Source organism: Perognathus longimembris, chromosome 4, assembly GCF_023159225.1.
Source record: "Perognathus longimembris pacificus isolate PPM17 chromosome 4, ASM2315922v1, whole genome shotgun sequence".
Lineage (NCBI taxonomy): Eukaryota > Metazoa > Chordata > Mammalia > Rodentia > Heteromyidae > Perognathus > Perognathus longimembris.
The window spans coordinates 81,855,312-81,875,703 of NC_063164.1; the positions used below are offsets into that span (position 1 = coordinate 81,855,312).

General features: G+C 39.5%; 1 protein-coding gene across 1 annotated transcript in view; it reads right to left on the bottom strand.

Moving 5' to 3' along the window:
* Positions 1–19,042: 19,042 nt before the first annotated feature.
* Positions 19,043–20,392, bottom strand: part of Thsd7b (thrombospondin type 1 domain containing 7B) — an 873,729-nt gene continuing 872,379 nt past the window's right edge. Inside the window, exon 28 of the mRNA XM_048345548.1 lies at positions 19,043–20,021. Within this exon, the coding sequence (XP_048201505.1) occupies positions 19,940–20,021 (82 nt within the window). The 3' untranslated portion in view covers positions 19,043–19,939. The remainder of the gene's footprint in view (positions 20,022–20,392) is intronic.

Genomic DNA, 20,392 nt, shown 5'->3' on the forward strand with positions numbered 1-20,392 from the left:
GGAATCACCTGTGCTTCTCTGTGGGCCTGCTGGCAACGGTTACAAAAAACCTACAAAGAAGCTGGAATGGCAATTAAACATTTTGGTAGCCATAATTCTCCTTTTCTCACTTTGCAATAATTATTTAGGACAATTTTACTTCCAAATTTCTTATCTAGAAATGTATTCTTGATTTCCAAAGCCTTTTTAACACTAACACAACATTTTAGCTTTTATCTGCATTGGAAAAACTGAAGCTCACAGGCACTCTGAAACCAGGTGCTGCCCTTTGCCTATGGGCTGCTTGTTTCAAAAGAGCCTCTTTTTTTTTTCTTCAGTCCCAGTTACTGCATGGCATGAAGACCTTTGAATTTTTCCTTAATGCAAGAATTACAATTAGAAATACTTATCCATTCAGCTTTCCAATATATTATTGAGAAACATTGGCCCGTTTTGCCATTTCTTCCTCCATACATAGAGTTAATGAGAGTTTACTTCTATCCCCATTAGTTTAGTATATATATATATATATATATATATATATATATATATATATATATCCTTTTAAATCCAAATATCTGACACTTAGCTCTGATTTTTTTTATTTTAATTAAAGAACCCTGAGAAATCCTTTAAAGCATTTGGTAATGCCCAAACTTGATGACCCTTTGACTTTAAACTTAAACTTAGTTTTGCATCATACTGCAGTCTTGAACATGTTCACACTCACACATGCACGCACACATACATTTTCAAAAGATCTTAAAGCGCGCTGAATAAACATCGGCTGTACATTTTAAGACAAAAACCTTTAACAAATGATTTTAGCATTCTCCAGCCTCATTTTCCAGGGCTTGATTGTTTTTGTAAAACATTTTTAGTCTTAGTAAAACATTTTAGTGCACCAAACAATTTTCTGCTTAAAAAGGCTGGGTGGGGGACCCCCTAGAGTTCTTTTTTGCGGACACTCTCACTGATTGACTGATTGTGGGCTGTCACCTATACATCTTTCCAGTGAGCTAAAGTCAAGTGCAGCGGAGTGGAAGGAATGTTCCCCATCATCCGTTTGTCAGTCAGGCACAGCGCAAGAAAGAAACACACAAAAATAATCACAGGCACAAAGACCAGACAACACTTACAGACAGACTTAGGGAGCCGCGGCTTACAGGTTCGACTGTGTCTCTCCTGCCCCTGTGAGGGGGCAGACCACACAGTCTCACTGTGTCTCTCCTGTCCCTGTGAGGGGGCAGACCACACAGTCTCACTGTGTCTCTCCTGTCCCTGTGAGGGGGCAGACCACACAGTCTCACTGTGTCTCTCCTGCCCCTGTGAGGGGGCAGACCACACAATCTTGAGGCTCTCTCTCTCCTGTTCCTGTGTAGGAGCAGACCAGACAACCCCGAATATAGAGTAGACTGGATGGGCACCCATTAGAAGGGCCTCCAGGTCTAGTCCTTCAGGTTCAGGGTGGTAGTGGGAAGCCTGAGCCCCCTGCGGAGGGCTTGAGGTGTCCCCCAAATCCTCCAGGACTGTCCATATGAGCATGTCCACTCTGGCTGGTCCTTCACTACCTACAGGTTCAGATTCAGGTGGCTGGCCAAAACAGAAAACAAAATTACAAATCACACAGACACACACACACACAGAATGAACAGCGCTATTTTCTTACCTTCGGAGTCTGGGGTCTCGGGGGGTCTCTGGGGCCATCCCGGACGAGCCCCCAAATGTTGTGCCAAGTCGTGAGACCACCACCAAGAAGACCACCGAGACTCAGACATTCCGAAATGCAAAAGCAAGGCAAGGCTTTATTTAAGCGAGTTGCAACTCGGGCCTCGTCCTACCCACCGACACAGCGGAGGTTAGGAGGGAGCCTCGAGCTGTGATTACATAGGGCTTATAAAGGCAAACAACAAAGTTACAACAATCAGGTATTCAAGCAAGCAAGATTAGGATACAGGTACAAATCTGATTGGCTCAGGGTTCGAGGCACCCCAGGGGTGGTCAGAGTTAAACATTCCCAGCGGTTAGAGTTCTAGACTGACTGGGCCCTAATGGGCTTATCCTGGGTCTGCTCACAAGGCCTGCTCATCTCAGGTTCACGTGGTAAAGTGGGGTTCACGTGGTAAAATGGGGCCTGACTTCAAAGTCTGGCACTTCACTAGTAACTTGTAACTTGTCTTTTTCTCAGGCCTGTGTGTTTGGTACCTTTTCTGTTGTAATTGTTGTGTTTTTTGTAGCTGTCTGGATTGAACACCTGACCAGAGCCATGGGTAATGTACCATCTAGCCCCCTAGACTTGACCCTAGCCCAGTGGAAGGAACCCCCAGTCCTAAACAGTCAGCCCAAGCCACCCGCAGGTGGTGGGGAGTGACCCCACTGTGCAGAGCTGTCTCTGTGTTATTTGTGAGTCTGACAGTCTCTTTTGTGTCAAACCTGCATAGCCTGTTTTGTTACCTTATCCTGTGTTTGTTGGTGCCATCAGTTTATAAATTAGTAGATTGTTTATGGCATATTTAGTTCCTGTATGTATTGTCTTTTCTGTTTTATTGGAATTGTTTTACCTCTTGTTATTTTATGGACTAGTCTGAATGATGTGGTTAATTGGACTTTGATAACAAAAAAAAGAGAAAGTGAAATTGAAAACAGAAGGGCCTAGGACAAGATTGAGTACTGAGGAGACTAGGTCTGGTGGTGAATTAGGAAAGAAAGTAATAGTAAATCCAATCAGATACTAGAAAAGATTGTGTTGCTGAAAAAGGAAAAACAAATTGCTTGTATTATTATAGGGCTGGTCTGGACTGTTCTTCTTTGTTTTGTGTATCTCCTGACTGTGACAGATGAAATGGGATAGACTCCCTCTACCCCCTTGGATTTATGTTTAGCTAATTGGAAAGATGTACAGGCGACAGCTTACAATCAGAATGTGAGCGTCTTAGAAAAAGAACTCTGGGAGACCCCCACCCAGCCTTCTTCCGCAGAAAATTATTTGGTGTGCTAAAATGTTTTGTTAAAACTATCAAGCCCTGGAAAATGAGGCTGGAGAATGCTAAAATCATTTGTCAAAGGTTTTGTCTTAAAATTTGGGTGTGGCAGGAGTAAGATTGGCAAAAATACCTCCTGCCACTGGAAAATGTACGGTCGATGTTTATTTTGCATGCTTTAAGATCTTTTGAATGTGTGTGTGTGTGTGTGTGTGTGTGTGTGTGCATGTGTGAGTGCGAACATGTTCAAGACTGTTAGCATGATGTAAAATTGAGTGAGTTTAAGTTTAAAATCCAAATGGTCATTCAGTTTGGGCATTACCAAATGCTTTAAAGGATTGTTGCATTGTTTTAGAAAGGAACTAGAGTTAAAAAATTGTTTCTTTAATTAAAAAATCAGGGTTAAATGTCAGAAATTTTGATGTAAAGGTTTATCACTGTTAAAAAAAAAAAAAAAAAAAAAAAAACAGAAAAAAAACTGCTTGGGTTTCTCAGTCAGAGACCAATAGGAAAAGACAGGAAAAACCTAGGACAGGCTTGTGTACCTATCCTCAGGAGTGAGGGGTGATCTGGCAAAGGTGCAGCTTAGCCAGCCCAAGTAGTGGCACAGGCCCTGGAGGGAATCCACGTTGTGGGACAGCCAAAAGGGGGTGTACATTCATGGTGGAAGAGGACAAGCCGGCACCAAGACAGTTCATCAAGCTCTGAGGAGTAGGATGGAGATAGGCTGTTCGGTAAGACAGGCCAATGGAGGCCTCTCTTTTGTCTCTTTTGTTTTTAGATGAACTTTGGAAACCTGGTGGTAAAAATGAATGATTTGGCTGGAATTTATAAAAACTGCCCCTTGAGGTACTAGGAATTGGAAAAGTTTTCTAAATGGTTAAAAAGTTTATCTGATGTGATTTGATTCCTGTGCTATTTTTGTAATTTGGATTTTAAAGGACATATATTAAACTAATGGGGATAGGAGTAAACTCTCATTAACTCTATGTATGCAGGAAGAAATGGCAAAATGGGCTAACATTTCTCACTAATTTATTGGAAAGCTGAATTTCTAATTTTGTAATTGTAATTCTTGCATTAAGGAAAAATTGTCAATTGTGTCCAAAGGTCTTCATGCCATGCGGTAACTGGGACTGAAGAAAAAAAAAGAAAAAAGGCTCTTTTAAAACAGGCAGCCCAAAGGCAAAGGGCGGTACCAGTTTCAGAGTGCCTGTAAGCGTCAAAGTTTTTCCAAAGCAGGTAAGAGCTAAAGTGTTAGTGTTAAACAGAGGTTAATAAAAGGCCTTGCAAATCAAGACTGCATTTCTAGATAAGAAATCTGGAAGTAAAATTGTCCTAAATGATTATTGCAAAATGAGAAAAGGAGAATTATGGCTACCAAAATGTTTAATTGCCATTCCAGTTTCTCTGTAGGTTTTTTGTAACAATTTCCAGCAGGCCCACAGAGAAGGACAGATGACCCCTACAAGTTTGTCAAGATATAACATTGGCCCTTAATAAGTTCCAGGTAAGAGTATGCTTAAAAACTATTTCTGTGTGGACCACCTTGTTGCTTTTTTTTTTTTTTGGCCAGTCCTGGGCCTTGGACTCAGGGCCTAAGCACTGTCCCTGGCTTCTTCCCGCTCAAGGCTAGCACTCTGCCACTTGAGCCACAGCGCCGCTTCTGGCTGTTTTCTGTATATGTGGTGCTGGGGAATCGAACCTAGGGCCTCGGGTATCCGAGGTAGGCACTCTTGCCACTAGGCTATATCCCCAGCCCACCTTGTTGCTTTTAATTGGAGTAAAGTGGCCTCCTGTAAGACTCATTGATCTGAAATCTGCGGTTCGAAGCCAGCCTGGGCAGAGAAAGGTCCCTGTGGGAGTCTTCGTGTCCAGCTGACCAGCGGAAGTGCTGGGAACAGAGGCGTGAGTCACTTTGAGGCTCAAAGTGGTAGGTGCTAGTCTTGAGCTGGAGAGCTGAGGGACAGCACTCAGGCCCTGAGCCCAAGTCCAGTGATGGACCAAGAGAAATGCCAAAGGTGCATTTATACCAACATGGAAAAGTTACTCCTGGGACAGAGTGATTGTGCATCCAGAGGCAGTAAGCCACTGCTTGGATGGCAGAGAGGGTGTCAGATCCTAGAGTCACTGCTGTTTGGCCTTTCAAAAGATAATCAGAGCCGGGAGGTCCTAGAAGAATAGTTTGCAAGCATGCCTTTTATTGCCCATGTCTATCTACTTTGTAACTGGACAGGAACTTGCCAGTCATCTGTGGTAGTGGGTAGTAAAGCTAAGTTTGTTAAATAGGGGATAGTTTAAAAATCCCAACCCCCTGCATCTGCTCAAAGCCCTAACTAGCAGTGAATTTTGAGCTGGTACATCTGTTCAGGAAGGAAAGCTTGTAGACCTGAGATTGTGTCTTTATTGAGATCTGTTAAAGGCCTGCAAAGGTAATGAAGGGATTTTTTTTAGGCCATCAGAGACCAGTTCCCCAGTCAGGAAAAAGCTTTTACAAACTAGAATATTAAAAGGCTACACTGTGGTAGCCCAAAAAGTCTGTATAGTTAAGTTAAATGTTGAATGTAATTTTCAGTTTGAAGTAAAGCTCCCAATGGATATCTGATCCCCTTGGTAAAGTAGACTAAGATTATAGGTTCCTGGCTAGGTAAGGCCAACGCCCCTGAGTCAGCCTGAAGAAGTTGCAGAAGATGGATTATCTTCGCCCATCAGCCCCACTTTGGACCAAGGGACCAGAGTTGTTTTGGGGAAGATGAGACAGGATAAACTGGGGGCATGGAAAACAGAGGTAACAGTGTACAAAAACTACACTTGTGAGAAATGGTTACAGGCCAAACCTTCTATGTTGGTTAAAAAAAAAACAACAACCCTAGCCTTATTGGAAATATCTGATTTAAACTTATTGCCCTGGCAAAATGACCCAAGGGCCATTGATTGCCTAAAGCTGTCTTGACATTCAGCCTACAAAAGCTAGTGTGCTTAAGAAGGAATCAGGAAAATACAAGGAAATTTGACTAAAGTTAGGCCTTAGGTTAACTTTGGTTAAGCTATCAAGGACAGTCTGACAGTCATCTAAAAGAATCTACATCTTCACCCTGTGTAGCCCTATCTTGGTAAAACAAATGCGACTCTTATCACAAGCAGCTGATTTCTGCTGGAAAGTACTTTGGATCTGCTGAAACTAAAATTTTGGGGGGACATTCTTGAGTTGACTGGAGTTAACTAGCTCTATTAAGAAAATTGGATATTGTAAGAAATTTTCAAGCAGACTGGCCTGCTGCTAAAATCAAAGCATGTATGACAGGCTGGAGAGTCACTTCCAGGCAATGCCTGGGGTGGGAGCTGTGTCCAAGAGTATTAAAATGTGTCCAGATGGATTAGGGTGTGACCTCAGAAGAAAGGGAGGTAACTGCCATCAGGTGTGCCAAGTACCAAGGTAACTGGCAGAGATTTAAACTGGCTGGGGGCATCTTCATGGAGACCTCCTGAGGGTGGATCTTACAGATGCCACTGGCCAACCTTAAAGTTAGTATAGTAAGCCTTGGAGAATAAGAAAGGGATTTAAAAAGTCAAGTGTCACAGAATGTTCCAGTAAGTCACTGCTGGCATGAGGAAGTAAAAGATGGTGTGAGTGGGGATATGTTACATTTTAAACTGTATAAGGAAAGACTTTAGAAAGAGAATTAGGGAAGCAAAAATGTTTCCTTTAGATTAAAAGGTTTTGGCATGTTAAAAGTAAGAATGACAATCCCTAGAAAGTTTGAGTATGTAGCAGATGATATCAGTATGTCTTAAAATTAGAGCTTATGAGTAAAGTTGGTATATAACCAAATTGGCTATAATATAAATAGGTAAATAGGGTCAGAATTGGGGGTTCGGTGTAAAACTATCTGTACCTGCATCTGCAGGGCTAAGGGACTTGTGTGATGTCATCTAAATGTTAACCAGAAAGATCTCACATATCTTTAACTGTTTGATTCCCTCGCTGAGATGGTTTTGTAGGTAAAGCCTGGATTTGCTCATGTGTAGCCTTAGGATCAGATTTGGGGTCCCCTCCCATAATTCCTAACTTGCAATCACATTTGTTATGAGCTTTTATCCCCCCCTTAGAGCCTTATAGAAGGTCCACCAAGAGAACCACGTTGGAAGGGACACTACATCCTGCTGCTGACAACTCCCACTGCACTCAGGGTGGACAGAGCTGTGACCTGGATTCTCTTCACCCACGCTCTTGAAGAGACTGGAGCTGGTGGACTCATTCACAGCAAGAGAGGACATTCCACCCCGGTGGTGGATTAGCCACAACAGAGGCTATATACCAAAAGATGGACTTGGCTAACTTCACCTTGCTAGGCCTGCTATGTATGGTTGGTGCTTTGGTAGCTAGGGAGAGAGCCTAGACACCCATAAACCCTACCTATGGGTAGCCCAGCAGCTTGGGGATGATAGAATAGTCGGCACCAGAATTTATATATCTTCCCCGGCCTCCAGCCCAAGCTACTGTAACTCCCCTGGCCACTATTATTGCTCTTACTGGAGTTGTGAGGTCATGGCCCCACTGTAAAAGCTATTGGAATTTAGATTATGGCCTGAAACACAGGATTGTGCTTCATGTTCATAAGTCCAGGGGGGAATGAAAGACTAGGATGACTCCATCTTGAAACTGCAACCATCTTGTTGTTTTTGTTAAGCTAAGAATAAACCACCCGCCATAAAAGCCCATTTCCCAAAACCAACTGGCCATAAAAACCTATTTCCCAGATGGCCCAACCAGTTCGGGAATGTTCCAGATACTTTGACCACCCTGGAATGTCACCAGACCAATTTTTAGAGAACCCCTAGCCCCGAATCAATCAGATTTGTCCTCACACTCCAATCCTGCCTGCACCTGGTTTATGTAACTTTGTGATTTTTTTCATTTAAATACCCATGTAAAACTCTGCTCGTGGCCTTCCTCCTAACCTCCACTGTGTCAGTGGGTAGGACGAGGCCCAAGTTGCAGCTCGCCTGAATAAAGCCTTGCTTTTGCATTTTGGAATGTCTAGCTCTCAGTGGTCTTCTTGGTGGTCTCCTCGCGACATGGGCATAACACTTCCTCTCTGCAGCTGGTCTAGATTCTCTAATTAAAAACTCTTTCCTCTAAGCAGATTCCCTCTGTCAACCTCTGCCCCACTGCCTGCTTGCCCATGTGACTAACACTAGGTGGGGTCTGGGTAAGCCTCCAAAGGTAAATTGACTTGTAAATGTAGTCACAGCAAGAAACTAAAAAGCCTTGCTTGAGCTCCAACAGTAAAAGAGGACCCCACACACTTAATACTGACTCTTAATAAGTTCCAGGTAAGCCACGCTTAAAACCTATTAACCTATTTCTATTGATCTCCTTAGTGCTTCTATTGGAGTAAACAGGCTACTGGTAAAGACTCATTTGATCTGAGGATGTGGTTCCAAGCCAGTCTAGGCAGAAAAATCCTTGAGTCCATCTCCCAATGAACCAGCAAAGAGTCAGGCTGGAAGCATGGCTCCAGAGACTATTATTTCTAATTAATCAGCAGAAGGCTGGACAAAGGGGCTATGGTTCAAAGTGGTAGATCACTAGCTTTAAGCTGGAGAACTAGGAACAGCACCCAGCCCCTGAGTTCAAACCTGATTATCAACAAAAGATGTCAACTGGGACAATCCATCCCAGCAGAGCACCTAGATATCTGGGACAAAGCCAGTCCTGACGATGAGGGATCATGAATATGAGTAAGAGGGGATGGTGTCACATCTTAATGGAATCATTTTGAGCTCACCCTTCCAAAATTAACCAGATCCAGGAAATCAGAAGAAAATAGTTAATAAGCATGTCTATCTAATGTCCATACCTTTCTATTTTCAAACTGAACAGGAACTTACATTTTTGCCTTTGTTGCCGACTATTTACATGAAGTGATCAAAGCCTCTCACCAGTCCCTTAGCCACTCCAATCCAGCCCTAGCTTCTGACTGGTAATTCGTAACCAGTCCACCATGTTCTCCCCTACCAAGTGACCAGAAACTAAACACTCCCTTGCTTCCCCCAGTCCAGTTACATGGAAATTCCTCCTTCCTTGTAATGGGATACAGCTGGGCTTATGCTCTAAATGGAACTTTTCTGGTATGTATTTTCCCATGTCCTTCATATCAAACAGTCCTGCAACCTTCTCAGCATTTTTTCTGGTCTCAACTCAATTGCAGAGACATCTCATTAGATGATGAGAATCACTCCAAGGGACATCCTGGTGGGATTCCCTCACACCATAGTATCAATGAGTGGCCCCTCTATTTGGACCTTTAACAGTGGTCTTCTTACTACTCCTTCTTGGGCTCTGTTTCCTTAACATTTTTCAAAGGTTTCTCTTTAACAAGGTAACAACCCTCACTCAGGATACCACCTGGGAACAAGTCCAAGGCCATCCTATTACTGCAGGCAACTGGAGGCTTCACTTATATCATCCTGCCTTACCTAGCACAGACCTGTACACTGAAGACCTCAGCCCCAGTGACTCTTGATGTGTCAGTACAACTGCAGACCTCTTTCCCAGTCTCCTCTTCCAGCCAAATCTTTTTATCTATTCAAAGACTTGATATGAAGTCACCTCTCTGAGTCCAATCTTTTTATATATCTAAAGATGGAATATGAAGGATTGACTCCTGCCTTATTCCACCAGTTCAAGAAAAACACCAAATCTGTGTTCACTTGCTTGTCTACAGGTAGGTCCCTCCAACCTTGTCTTAGCTGAAAGCCTCCTCACCCCAGGTGGAGCATTCCATTTTGGGCCTGGTCAAGGGCACTGCCCTTGGACCCCAAGAAACCATAGCCTATTTTTTTAAATTTTCTGCTTCTTTGTTAAGACCCATAAAAGCCCACTCCCCAATCCAGCCCCTGGCATAACTCCATACTCATAGGAAGGTCTGTGCCTCTCACTGGCAATGAACAGTTTTAGCCTGTTGAGAATCGAGATTGGTCTATTCCTTCTCCATTCTCCTCAATTTTCCTAACAATCACCATGTACCTTTTGTATTTTTTTCTAAGACATATTATTTTCATGAATCTCACTCCTTAAATATATTGAATGGATTGACTTGTGTTATCTGTAGAGATGTCAGCAAGGCACATTGCTCTCTGTAAGCACCAGCCCAGAAATCATGTGGACACATGGTCACGTAGAAGAAAGCAAACATTCTAATGTCAGCCCAAGCGGACAGGCTAGTTCTCTTGGGGAAGAGAGTAACAGCCTGCTCTCAGGCAAGGGGTAGCTATATAGTATCAAGGAGGCTGAAGGCAGAAGGGGCTGGAAACAGGAAATCTTCTGTAGTCACAGCTGGGCACTGGAGATATCAGACAGCTGGGGCCGGATATTCTACAGGCGATTTATAGCCAGGGAAAACATACTATATCTGACACATAGCCATGTCAATACCTTCTATAGCTGGACACTAGAAATAGTCATGGGACTGGGAATGGACATCCTGACTATGAAAGAAAAAGGTTGCTGATGCAGTTAGGTTTGGGGGTAGGTGCATTTTAGATGGGAATGGACAACTGTGAAAACATACCGTTTGTATCTGGGCTCTAGAAATAGCTGTGGGACTGGGACAGAATATCCTGACTGTGCAACAATATGTGGTTGAGCCATTGGGGCTAGGGGGTACATGCAGTTTGGTTGGGAATGGGTGACTGTGACTGGGCCTAGTTTGTGAATGATCCAAGATAAGGGCTGTCACCCTAAAATAGGTGTGAATATGCTAACAGTCTGCAGCAGAGTGACTGAGAATTCCAATTAGGAATGCTTAGTGGGTATCTAGATGATATCAATAGCAGAACCAACATAGTAAAAAAAATGGAAAAAACATTTCTTAAAGTGTGGAAACTGGATCAATTACTAGACTATAGACAAATGCAAATCTACTGAACATATTTTGTAATGACTGTATAAAATCAAAAGGAGTTTGGCTGAGTTGCTTGAGTACTGAGCTGATATGATGGCATTTGGGGACATAGTGGTTTTAAACTCCTGTACTGTAAGCCTATACCTTGCTGGTGAGCAGAATGGTGACAGACTGTGGTAGACTTTTCTGGAAACTTCTAGAAAGGAAAGCTAATAGTCTTATAAATCCATCAGCTATGGCTCAGCACAGTTACTCACAGAGGTGAACCAATGTGCTGGCTTAATGACCATTAGCACGACACAGTATTTGATGAAAATTATATTTCTGTAAAGTTAAGGCACTAAAATTTCATTGGCGTAAATTTCTCTTATTTTTAATATGTGACCATAATAGGTCCCATTCCACTATCTAGCAATTCACTATCCTGCCTTATGGGTTCAGAAATGCATATGAGTGAATGTCTTCCTTAAAATAACCATGACAATCCATTCTTTACTCCCCAGCCTCCAGGAACCTGTGTGCTTTAATTAACATATACATTACAGAAATATCTGCTCATCTTAGTTTGCATGGAAGGGATTGAAATTTGTTTCACCAAGGAAACTAAATCAACATACACACACAGAGGATAGGAGAAGGTATATTAGCATTTCAGAGGCTGAAGTGTCACAACCGATTTAACTAAACAAAGCCATAATGTACATTTCAGAAAACTGCCAGGAAGGAAAAATCAATTCTGTATTTGAACTGAATTTAAATAAATCCACTATTATGTATCTGTACTCTGCATATCCCTCCTAGAATTTCTAAAATTATTTGCAATAGAAGTCTTCCTTAAGCTTATTTAGAAAGGGTAATACATTTGCCATTTTTCGAGATTTATGGAAATATTTTAATGATTTCAAAAATGATTATTTTTCTTCCATATTTTTACTCTCTATTTAGATCAAATTATTAAAATATTAAGCCTGATAAGTAATGCACTCATTGTCTCTTTAAGGAATAGTATAATATATATGTATATATACATATATATGTTTAAATAAGGTAATATATCATTGAACTAATCAGTAACAATGAAGAAACACATATAACATTATATCTATGGAATAAAATATTGTTTTGTTGTTTTGTTTTTGGTACCAATCCTGGCGCTTGAACTTAGGGCCTGGGTGCTGTGTCTGAGTTATCTATGCAAGTCTAGTATTCTGCAACTTGAGCCATAGGTGATTGGCTTTTTACTGTTTAACTGGAGGTAAGATTTTCATAGACTTAGGAAAGTCTGTGCACAGGCTGGCTTCAAACTGTGCTTGCTCAAAAGATTGGATTTTAAAATGAAATTTGGGGAGTTAAGGAATTAGAATTAATAATCATAAACCCATACATTAAAAAAATCACTTCTATATTTTAGGATGAATAATACAGCACCAAGGAAACACTGACAAATTTAAAAGCTGAGGCAAACAGCCAAACTCTCCTGAAAAAGATTATTAAAATATAAACTTGTGGGCCCTAAACATTTTTTTTTTTTTTTTTTTTTTTTTTTTTTTGCCAGTCCTGGGCCTTGGACTCAGGGCCTGAGCACTGTCCCTGGCTTCCTTTTGCTCAAGGCTAGCACTCTGCCACCTGAGCCACAGCGCCACTTCTGGCCGTTTTCTATATATGTGGTGCTGGAGAATCGAACCCAGGGCTTCATGTATACGAGGCAGGCACTCTTGCCACTAGGCCATATACCCAGCCCCCTAAACATTTTTTTGCCTCTTAAATTTTTATAGCAATGACTTTGGATCCATTCAAGTTGTGTGTAATAATTAAAAGCTGATGTTTCTCTTTATTCTTTTTTTTTTTTTTTTTTTTTTTGGCCAGTCCTGGGCTTGGACTCAGGGCCTGAGCACTGTCCCTGGCTTCTCTTTGCTCAAGGCTAGCACTCTGCCACTTGAGCCACAGCGCCACTTCTGGCCATTTTCTGTATATGTGGTGCTGGGGAATCGAACCCAGGGCCTCATGTATATGAAGCAGGCACTCTTGCCACTAGGCCATATCCCCAGCCCTCTCTTTATTCTTGACTTCGATTTTGCTAATATCTATGTAGCTTCTTGCCATTTCCTAGCTGTTATTACAACTGCATTTCTAGCTTTGATTTTGTCCAATATTTCCATGGTTAAGTTTAAAAGGCAGTAAGTGATAAGTAAAAGTTGTAAGAGACAATGTGTGGAGAGAAACCAAATTACTCCACTTTAAGGAAATCCTCTTATAAAATAATATCTATGCAGAATAATTTTACTAGCCATGAATAGTCATATATACACAAGCACAATACTCTTTTCACTGTTCCCTTTGTGCTTTTAAATATGTAGCAGATCAATAGGGTTTGAAAGAGAGCATTCAGAGATTTGAAAAATAAATTGAAGCTGTATTTTTCAGATCAAAATAAAAAATATGTGAGTCAAGCAGTTATTCATCCTTGAAAGAAAAAAAAAAACTCACAGAAAAGCAACAGAGCTGTCTCTAACTCTGTATTTGTAGTGATTGAGAAACACAATTCTGAAATGTAACATATTAAAGATCTCTTGGGGATTGTGTAACAAATTTTAAATTTATGAGGATGGTACAGCAAAAGACAGTGTCAGATGAGGTGTCAACTAGTAGTTTGAGGCAGTTCATATTTCAGCAATAGCTCACACTATAGTTGTTTCGATAATGTCACATCTTTATGAAGCTGGATTCTCATTGATTGCTGTAATAAAAACAAATTGTGCATAAAAATCAATATGTAATAAGAAATGAATGGTGTAGTGCTTAATCTAATTCCATAGTTTGATATGAGCCTAAATCCACTTAGGCTTCTAGTAATGTGATAATTGCAGTTATTTAAAAGTGAAATGAAATTTTTTTCTTTTAATCTATTTTTCCAATGAATCACTAAACTCTTAAAACAGAAATGATTCAGTTGCTTGAACTTAAGCCTGTCATAATAGTGGTGTACTGCTTTGGGCCTATCAGATGCATAAAAGCATACTGAGATACTAAGGACCTTGAGAATGAAGTGTGAGAAGAAGCAATCTTTTTTTTTTTTTTTTTTTTTTTTTTGTCAAACTAAAATGTCTGCATCTTGTAATCAGTCACCATTGTATACTGATATTTCTTGGTACTGATATTGCCTGAAAATATTTGCTTTTTGACTTCAGTTGTAACTGCTATCTGCATTGTTGGTGAGCTGCCAGTCATGCCAAGTGTAGAAATCTTTGTAAGGGGAGTTAAAGAATAGGCCCCCTTGAGTGGAAACTTGAATGGAAACATTCCACTGATTTTACCAACCTCATCCAACCTTAACTGTTTCCAACTTCATTCTTAGCCTTATTCCCAGCCAGCTGTGATGAGAAGAATGTGTGCCTTTGCCTCTAAAAGACAGCCCCTCTCCCCCAGGAGGGACCTTTTACTGGAAATTGAAGAGCTTTCTAAATTAATTGATCAATTGTAAAAAATAAATATTGTGAACCTGACTTCTTAACAATAAGGAGAAGGTACAAAGTCAGCCCTTGAGTTAGGATAAAAATCATAGCCTACCATTCCACTCAGTGTGGCAGCTTAGCTCTGAGGTGTGTGGCAGACTACGCTTCTGTACAGAAAATGCCTTGACAAAATCTTTATCTCTTATGTGTTTATTCATTTTCTGACACCCAAGGGTCATATGTTTTCAGTACAAGGAAGTTTGGGAACCTCTAAATCTTACTTTTTTTGTTCTTGTTGTTTGACTGTATTTAAACATTTGAATTTGTTAAATTTTCTTTGACAGTGTTCAAGAAAGGCCAGGCATGTTTCTTTGCTGTGTGTTCACATGTGTGTCTATATTTCCTGACCTCTGTGGTTAAAACTCCCCATTCCCCAGGGCTTTACCTAATTGGACTGAAACAGGACTTTCTTTTCCTTCCTTCCTTCCTTCCTTCCTTCCTTCCTTCCTTCCTTCCTTCCTGCCTGCCTGCCTGCCTGCCTGCCTTTCCTTCTCTTCTCTTATTTTTTCTTTCCTCACTTCCTTTTCTATCTTCTCTTTCTCTCCTCTCTCTCCTTCCTTCCTTTCTGCCTTTCCTTCTCTTCTCTTATTTTTTCTTTCCTCACTTCCTTTTCTGTCTTCTCTTTCTCTCCTCTCCCTCCCTTCCTTCCTTCCTCCCTTATTTCTCTCTTTCTCTCTTTCTCTCCTCCCTCCCTCCCTCCCTCTCTCCCTCCCTCCCTCCTTCCTCTTTCTTTCTCTCTCTCTTTCTTTCTTTCTTTCTCTCTCTTTCTTTCTTCCCCTTCCTTCCTTCCTTCCTTCCTTCCTTCCTTCCTTCCTTCCTTCCTTCCTTCCTTCCTTCCTTCCTTTCTTTCTTTCTTTCTTTCTTTCTTTCTTTCTTTCTTTCTTTCTTTCTTTCTTTCTTTCTTTCTTTCTTTCTTTCTTTCTTTCTTTCTTTTCTTTCTTTTCTTTCTGCTGTCCTAGTTCTTCAAGTCAGGGCCTGGGTATTATCCCTGAATCTTTGTACATAAAGCTAGGACTCAATCACTTGTATTACACCTCCAAATTTTGGCTTTTTGGTGGTTAACTGGAAATGGAGTGTCAACAACTCTCCTTGCCAAGCTGTCTTTGAACCACATTCTTCCTATCTCAGCTTCCTTAGTATCTAAGATTACTGGTCTTTTGGTGTTTACTTGGTAGCTAAGTAGCATGTTTTGTTTTGTATACCTTCCAAGCCTGGGATGACATCTATGAGAATAAATATCTTAATTTGACTCACGTATCCAAGATAATTGTAATATGGCCATTTCAATGAATATTTGAAGACAGAGTGAATGAAGTTAGAACAATAAGCAGTAAACAGTCTATAGCCACTGAAGCCATGGCAAGGGGTTTATTTGTTGTTTTTTGTCTTTTTCTGTTATTCTGGCATTTTGCCTGCGAACACTGTGTTTGCTAGCCATGTACTCTATTGCTGAGCCATGCCATGACTCCTTTTGCACTGGCTATTTTTGAGATAGGATCTCTTTTACTGCTTACTTTTGAGCTTCCTGGCTCAGCTAAGATGACAGATATGTGCTATAACAATCACTTTCTTCCTTTGAGATAGTGTCACAGATTGTTTTTACTGTGATTTTTCACAAATGTAATGTGACAGGCACACACACACACACACACCACACACACATACCACCATGTCCAGATATGGTTTAAGAAGGGAGAGTCTCAAAACTGTTTCTGTCCAGGATGACCTTGAATAGTTTTTTCAAGTAGGTAAGTTTGCATAATAATTATAGAATATTTATCTTGGTCCTCACCTAAGTGTGAAAATAACCAACCTTGGATTTCTGGAATCTCATCATCTAGCTAAGTGTCTGTAGCCTTTCTCTCCTATCAAAGTCTTCTGTTTTGAAAGTAGCTCAAGGCTTTTTTCTTAATCCCCCAGTTGCAATTAGATAAGCCTTTTACTTAGGTTTCTATTTGTGTCATTGTTATCTCTATCACTTCAATTTATATCACGGTTTATGAGCTACCCTCCTAATTTGTGAATTTATTGAAAATTAGAATATGATCAGGAAATTCTAGTGAAATAGTAATAACCAACCTACTGATTTTAGAAGTAGTCACAAACAAAAGTTTTTTGAAAATAAATATTTACAGATTATGATAGTTAAGATATTTGCTCTTGCAACTAAATCCTAATGCAAAGAGAAAATACACAATAAAGTGCACATTAAGTCGATATAGTAAATAGAAGTTAAGGAGCTATCAGGCTATAGAAAAGGAAAGAGTTGGAAAGGTTAAAGGGGATTCACTCTGGTTCTTCATGGAAAACTGTGCCTGACTCCTTTCCATTTTTTCTATAAGGAGCAGATAGAATTTTCAGCTTTGCAGATCATAGTCATAGTCCAAGTACTCACGTCTGCTTGGCACCAAGGAAGCTGTAGACGGTGTGTTAGTGAATGGGCTTGACTTCTTTAATGAAACTTTATTTGGAAAAACAGGTGACTGATTTGGTTCAAGAACTGCAAATTGTGAACTCAGATTACAGTATAAAGTCTTCACAGGGGAATGTCTCATTGAGTAGGTAGATTCAGAAAAAAAATGCAAAGGATAATTTTTAAATAATTCTTCTGATTGAGGTGTTTGTTACTAAATCTTCTAAAATTTCCAGCAAAACTAGAAATCCAACCTTCAATTGGAAATTTGTGATTTATAATATTTTAAATTCAAAACTGAAAATCTTCTGTAAGATTTTTTTACAAAACCAAATCTTTCTGAAATTAAAACTATTTCTGCAAGATTGCTATCCGGGATGTCTGGTACACACATCTGTGGGGTTAGACAGTTTGTGTGCTTGAAGCTCATCCATACTGTGCAGTATGATGATGACCAGTTGATTTGTTAATATTTACTGCTAGCTAGTTTCACAACTGCTCATGTCTTCTGACTTTCGATGCTCTTTTAGGACTCTAAAAAACACATGTATTAAAATTACTTTTTTGTCAGTCAAAGTTGCACATTCTTATAGTCCCAACTACTCAGGAGGCAATGATTAGGAGGGCTGAAATTTAAAAAAAAACCTGAGACAAATAGTGAGACTCTCATCTCAACCAATAAGCTGGGCAAGATAACATGTACCTGTCATCTCAGCTACATGGGAGGCATGAATAGGAGGTTCAGGCAACCCTGAGCAAAACCATGAGACCTTACCCACCCAAAATGACCAAAGTAAAAATGGCTAGGCTGATAACCAAAGTAACAGAGCACCTGCTCAGCAAGTGAGGCTCAGTACCAACCAACAAACCTTGTTCTTATTCTGAAAGCAGTATGTCTCCTAAGAAAAAGTTTTCACATACTTTTATAAACTTGGAAAGTCCATGTCAATTTATGGAATTTCCTTTTACTGACAACTCATTACTTAGCTTTGCTCTGGTGTAGTAATTCTCAAATAAAAACCCCCAAAGACTACATTTCATTGATTTGTGCACCTCTGATTGTGATGCACATCTAGGAAGATCTTTAGTAAATCAGTTATTTTTTTTAATAACAAGCACACATTTTATTAATTACATTTGAGAAATTAGTGTTCCTAATAAAAAACAATTTAAGAAACTATATTATTGGAGAAGCAATTTTATTCAGTCACGAAGGTTGAAAATCTAGTATTTTAACACAAATTCAAATACAAATAGATGAACATTGAATTTGTAATGAATGAAAATTTGACCTATAGTTCATATTCTGAATACACTATATAATATTTGTATACAGTATTTATTTTGGTATGTCATGAATGGTAAGTATTTTATATTTATTATTAATGCCTACTTTAAGAGGAAAATAATATTATTATCTGCATTTAAAGGTCAAATAGCCAAGGCATAGGTAATTTTGTGTTCCACATTCAGAGTTAAATGGTTGCAAAAAGCACAGCCAGAATCTGAACCCCTAGTCAAACTCTTGTGAATTCACATAGGACTACTAATGTTTTGCTAATGGGACTTGATAAAAACACAACTTCTGGAGTTAATTTCTGCAATCAAACTATTGGCATAAGGTATTCTCCTTTGCTTTTTTTCCCTATAGAAATCTGGTATCATGACACACACAATTATCTATAGAAAGGGCTAGCTGAGCCCTTTCAATAGATATGTGGTTAACAGAAATCACTGTAATCCATTTCTAATACTCTTGTTTGCTCAGTCCTCTTATGTCACTTACATAACAGTGCTTCTTGTGTTATACTGTTTTGTTCTAGCATTATCTGAACTGTAAGTATTCCTTAAAAGCTACTCCATGTCCCTGCAATTGACTTCATTTCATAATAAACTTGATAGTATTGAGAATTTGGTGTTTCTTTTATTTGTTGGTGTTTTGTGTCAGTTCCTAAAATGACACCATAGAAAAACTAATATTAAAATATTTTTGTCTAAGCAAAGTTATGTCAACAGTGAACAAATGTGAAACAGCCAACATTACTGTCTCTTGAGCACTTTATTTGTTATAAATACAAGTGAAAACCACAAGATGGCACCTTCTTACTTTCAACACCTAAAATTACAAACAATTATCTTCATAAAATGGTCTCAACTGTTTAATATGTTGTTTTCAGTATTATTGAAACCTTATAAAAGCAAGACTCACTACAAACAGGATTGGTGTTCAATGTATATTAAATGAGGTCAGATAATTAAATTCAAGAAAAAAGAATTTATAAATATTCAGATAAGAAATTTGAAATTACAAAAGCAGAGTTTGTCATCATTAAACTGAATTACAACTGTGTGTGGTTAATGCTATATATACCCAGCTAAGGTTTTGTTAAAATACACTTTTAGTAATCAAATAATTTACCTCATTCTCCAATGTAATCACCTATTTCAATTGTATCATTCCATCTACACTTCATTGAGAAACCACCTAGCTTTCACCTAGTCTAGCAATTTCACACATCCCTTAATTTCAATAAATTCAGCCATGAAGTGTTATCATCCCCTGGCTACAAAACAAAATACAATATTTAAAGGTTAAAAACTCAGAATTTCTGAAATGGTAACCCATTCCCTCAGTGCTCATGAAAATAGGCAATCCAATTCGAAAGTCTTTCAACCAATGTAAACTCTAGAAAACTCATGTTGAAGTATGGGAAGAATAAATATTTTGCACTAATGTAGTGCATAACAATAGTGTCAGACTTGTCATTTACAGTAAATGCCTTGATTGGGCTTTCCTCCAGATTGTCATTATGCTGCTGAAGATCAAGTTTACTCAAGTCTGTGGGAATTCCATTCAGTGTTCGTCCCTTCATTTCCAAACAGGAAGAGAAGGGTTTTCAGGCCTCTTGGAAAAAACAAAGAAATAAAACACACCCACAAACAACTTGAAAACAAAATGGCAGACCTAATAATCCTTGACTCCATGTCCAAATGAAGTTGAGGCAATACTACTTTTTGCAATGTTTGTATTCTGCCCAAAATACCACATCACAAGATTCCTCAAAAAAACTGAGAAGTCTGAGAGCTACAAAAGAGAAAGCAGTTAAGGCAGTTGATGTCTACATTTGGATTCTTTTTTTCTAGTTACATGTCTAAGTCTCCATCGTAGGCTAAGGTCAGAGGCTTCTGATGCGGAGGTGTGCTTTGATGTGCTTTTGGCTTCTTGCTGCAAAGGAAAAAGAAGTTGTCAGATGAAGTTTACACACAGCTCTTTTTATCTGCCAAATACAATTTCGAGCCATACAAAATCAAGTGTAAATGAGTAAATTTCATCTCTCTGAAAGGTGATTTCCATTTTTTAAATTTCTGTGAAGTGTGCTGGAGGGAAAATTGCCACTGTGTGAATATGTGAGCTTGTACTACCACAAGCTAAGAAGGCTTTGGCATGGCCTTATAAGTCAATAGTTTCATGAGACCATAGTCATACATCCCACTGTTGATGGAAAAGTTACTACACAGTGAGTGATTCTGCTGTACATTTTAACCCTTTTCCAAAGAAGACATCTTTTCAAAATATTAAAGATTGTTCACTAAAAT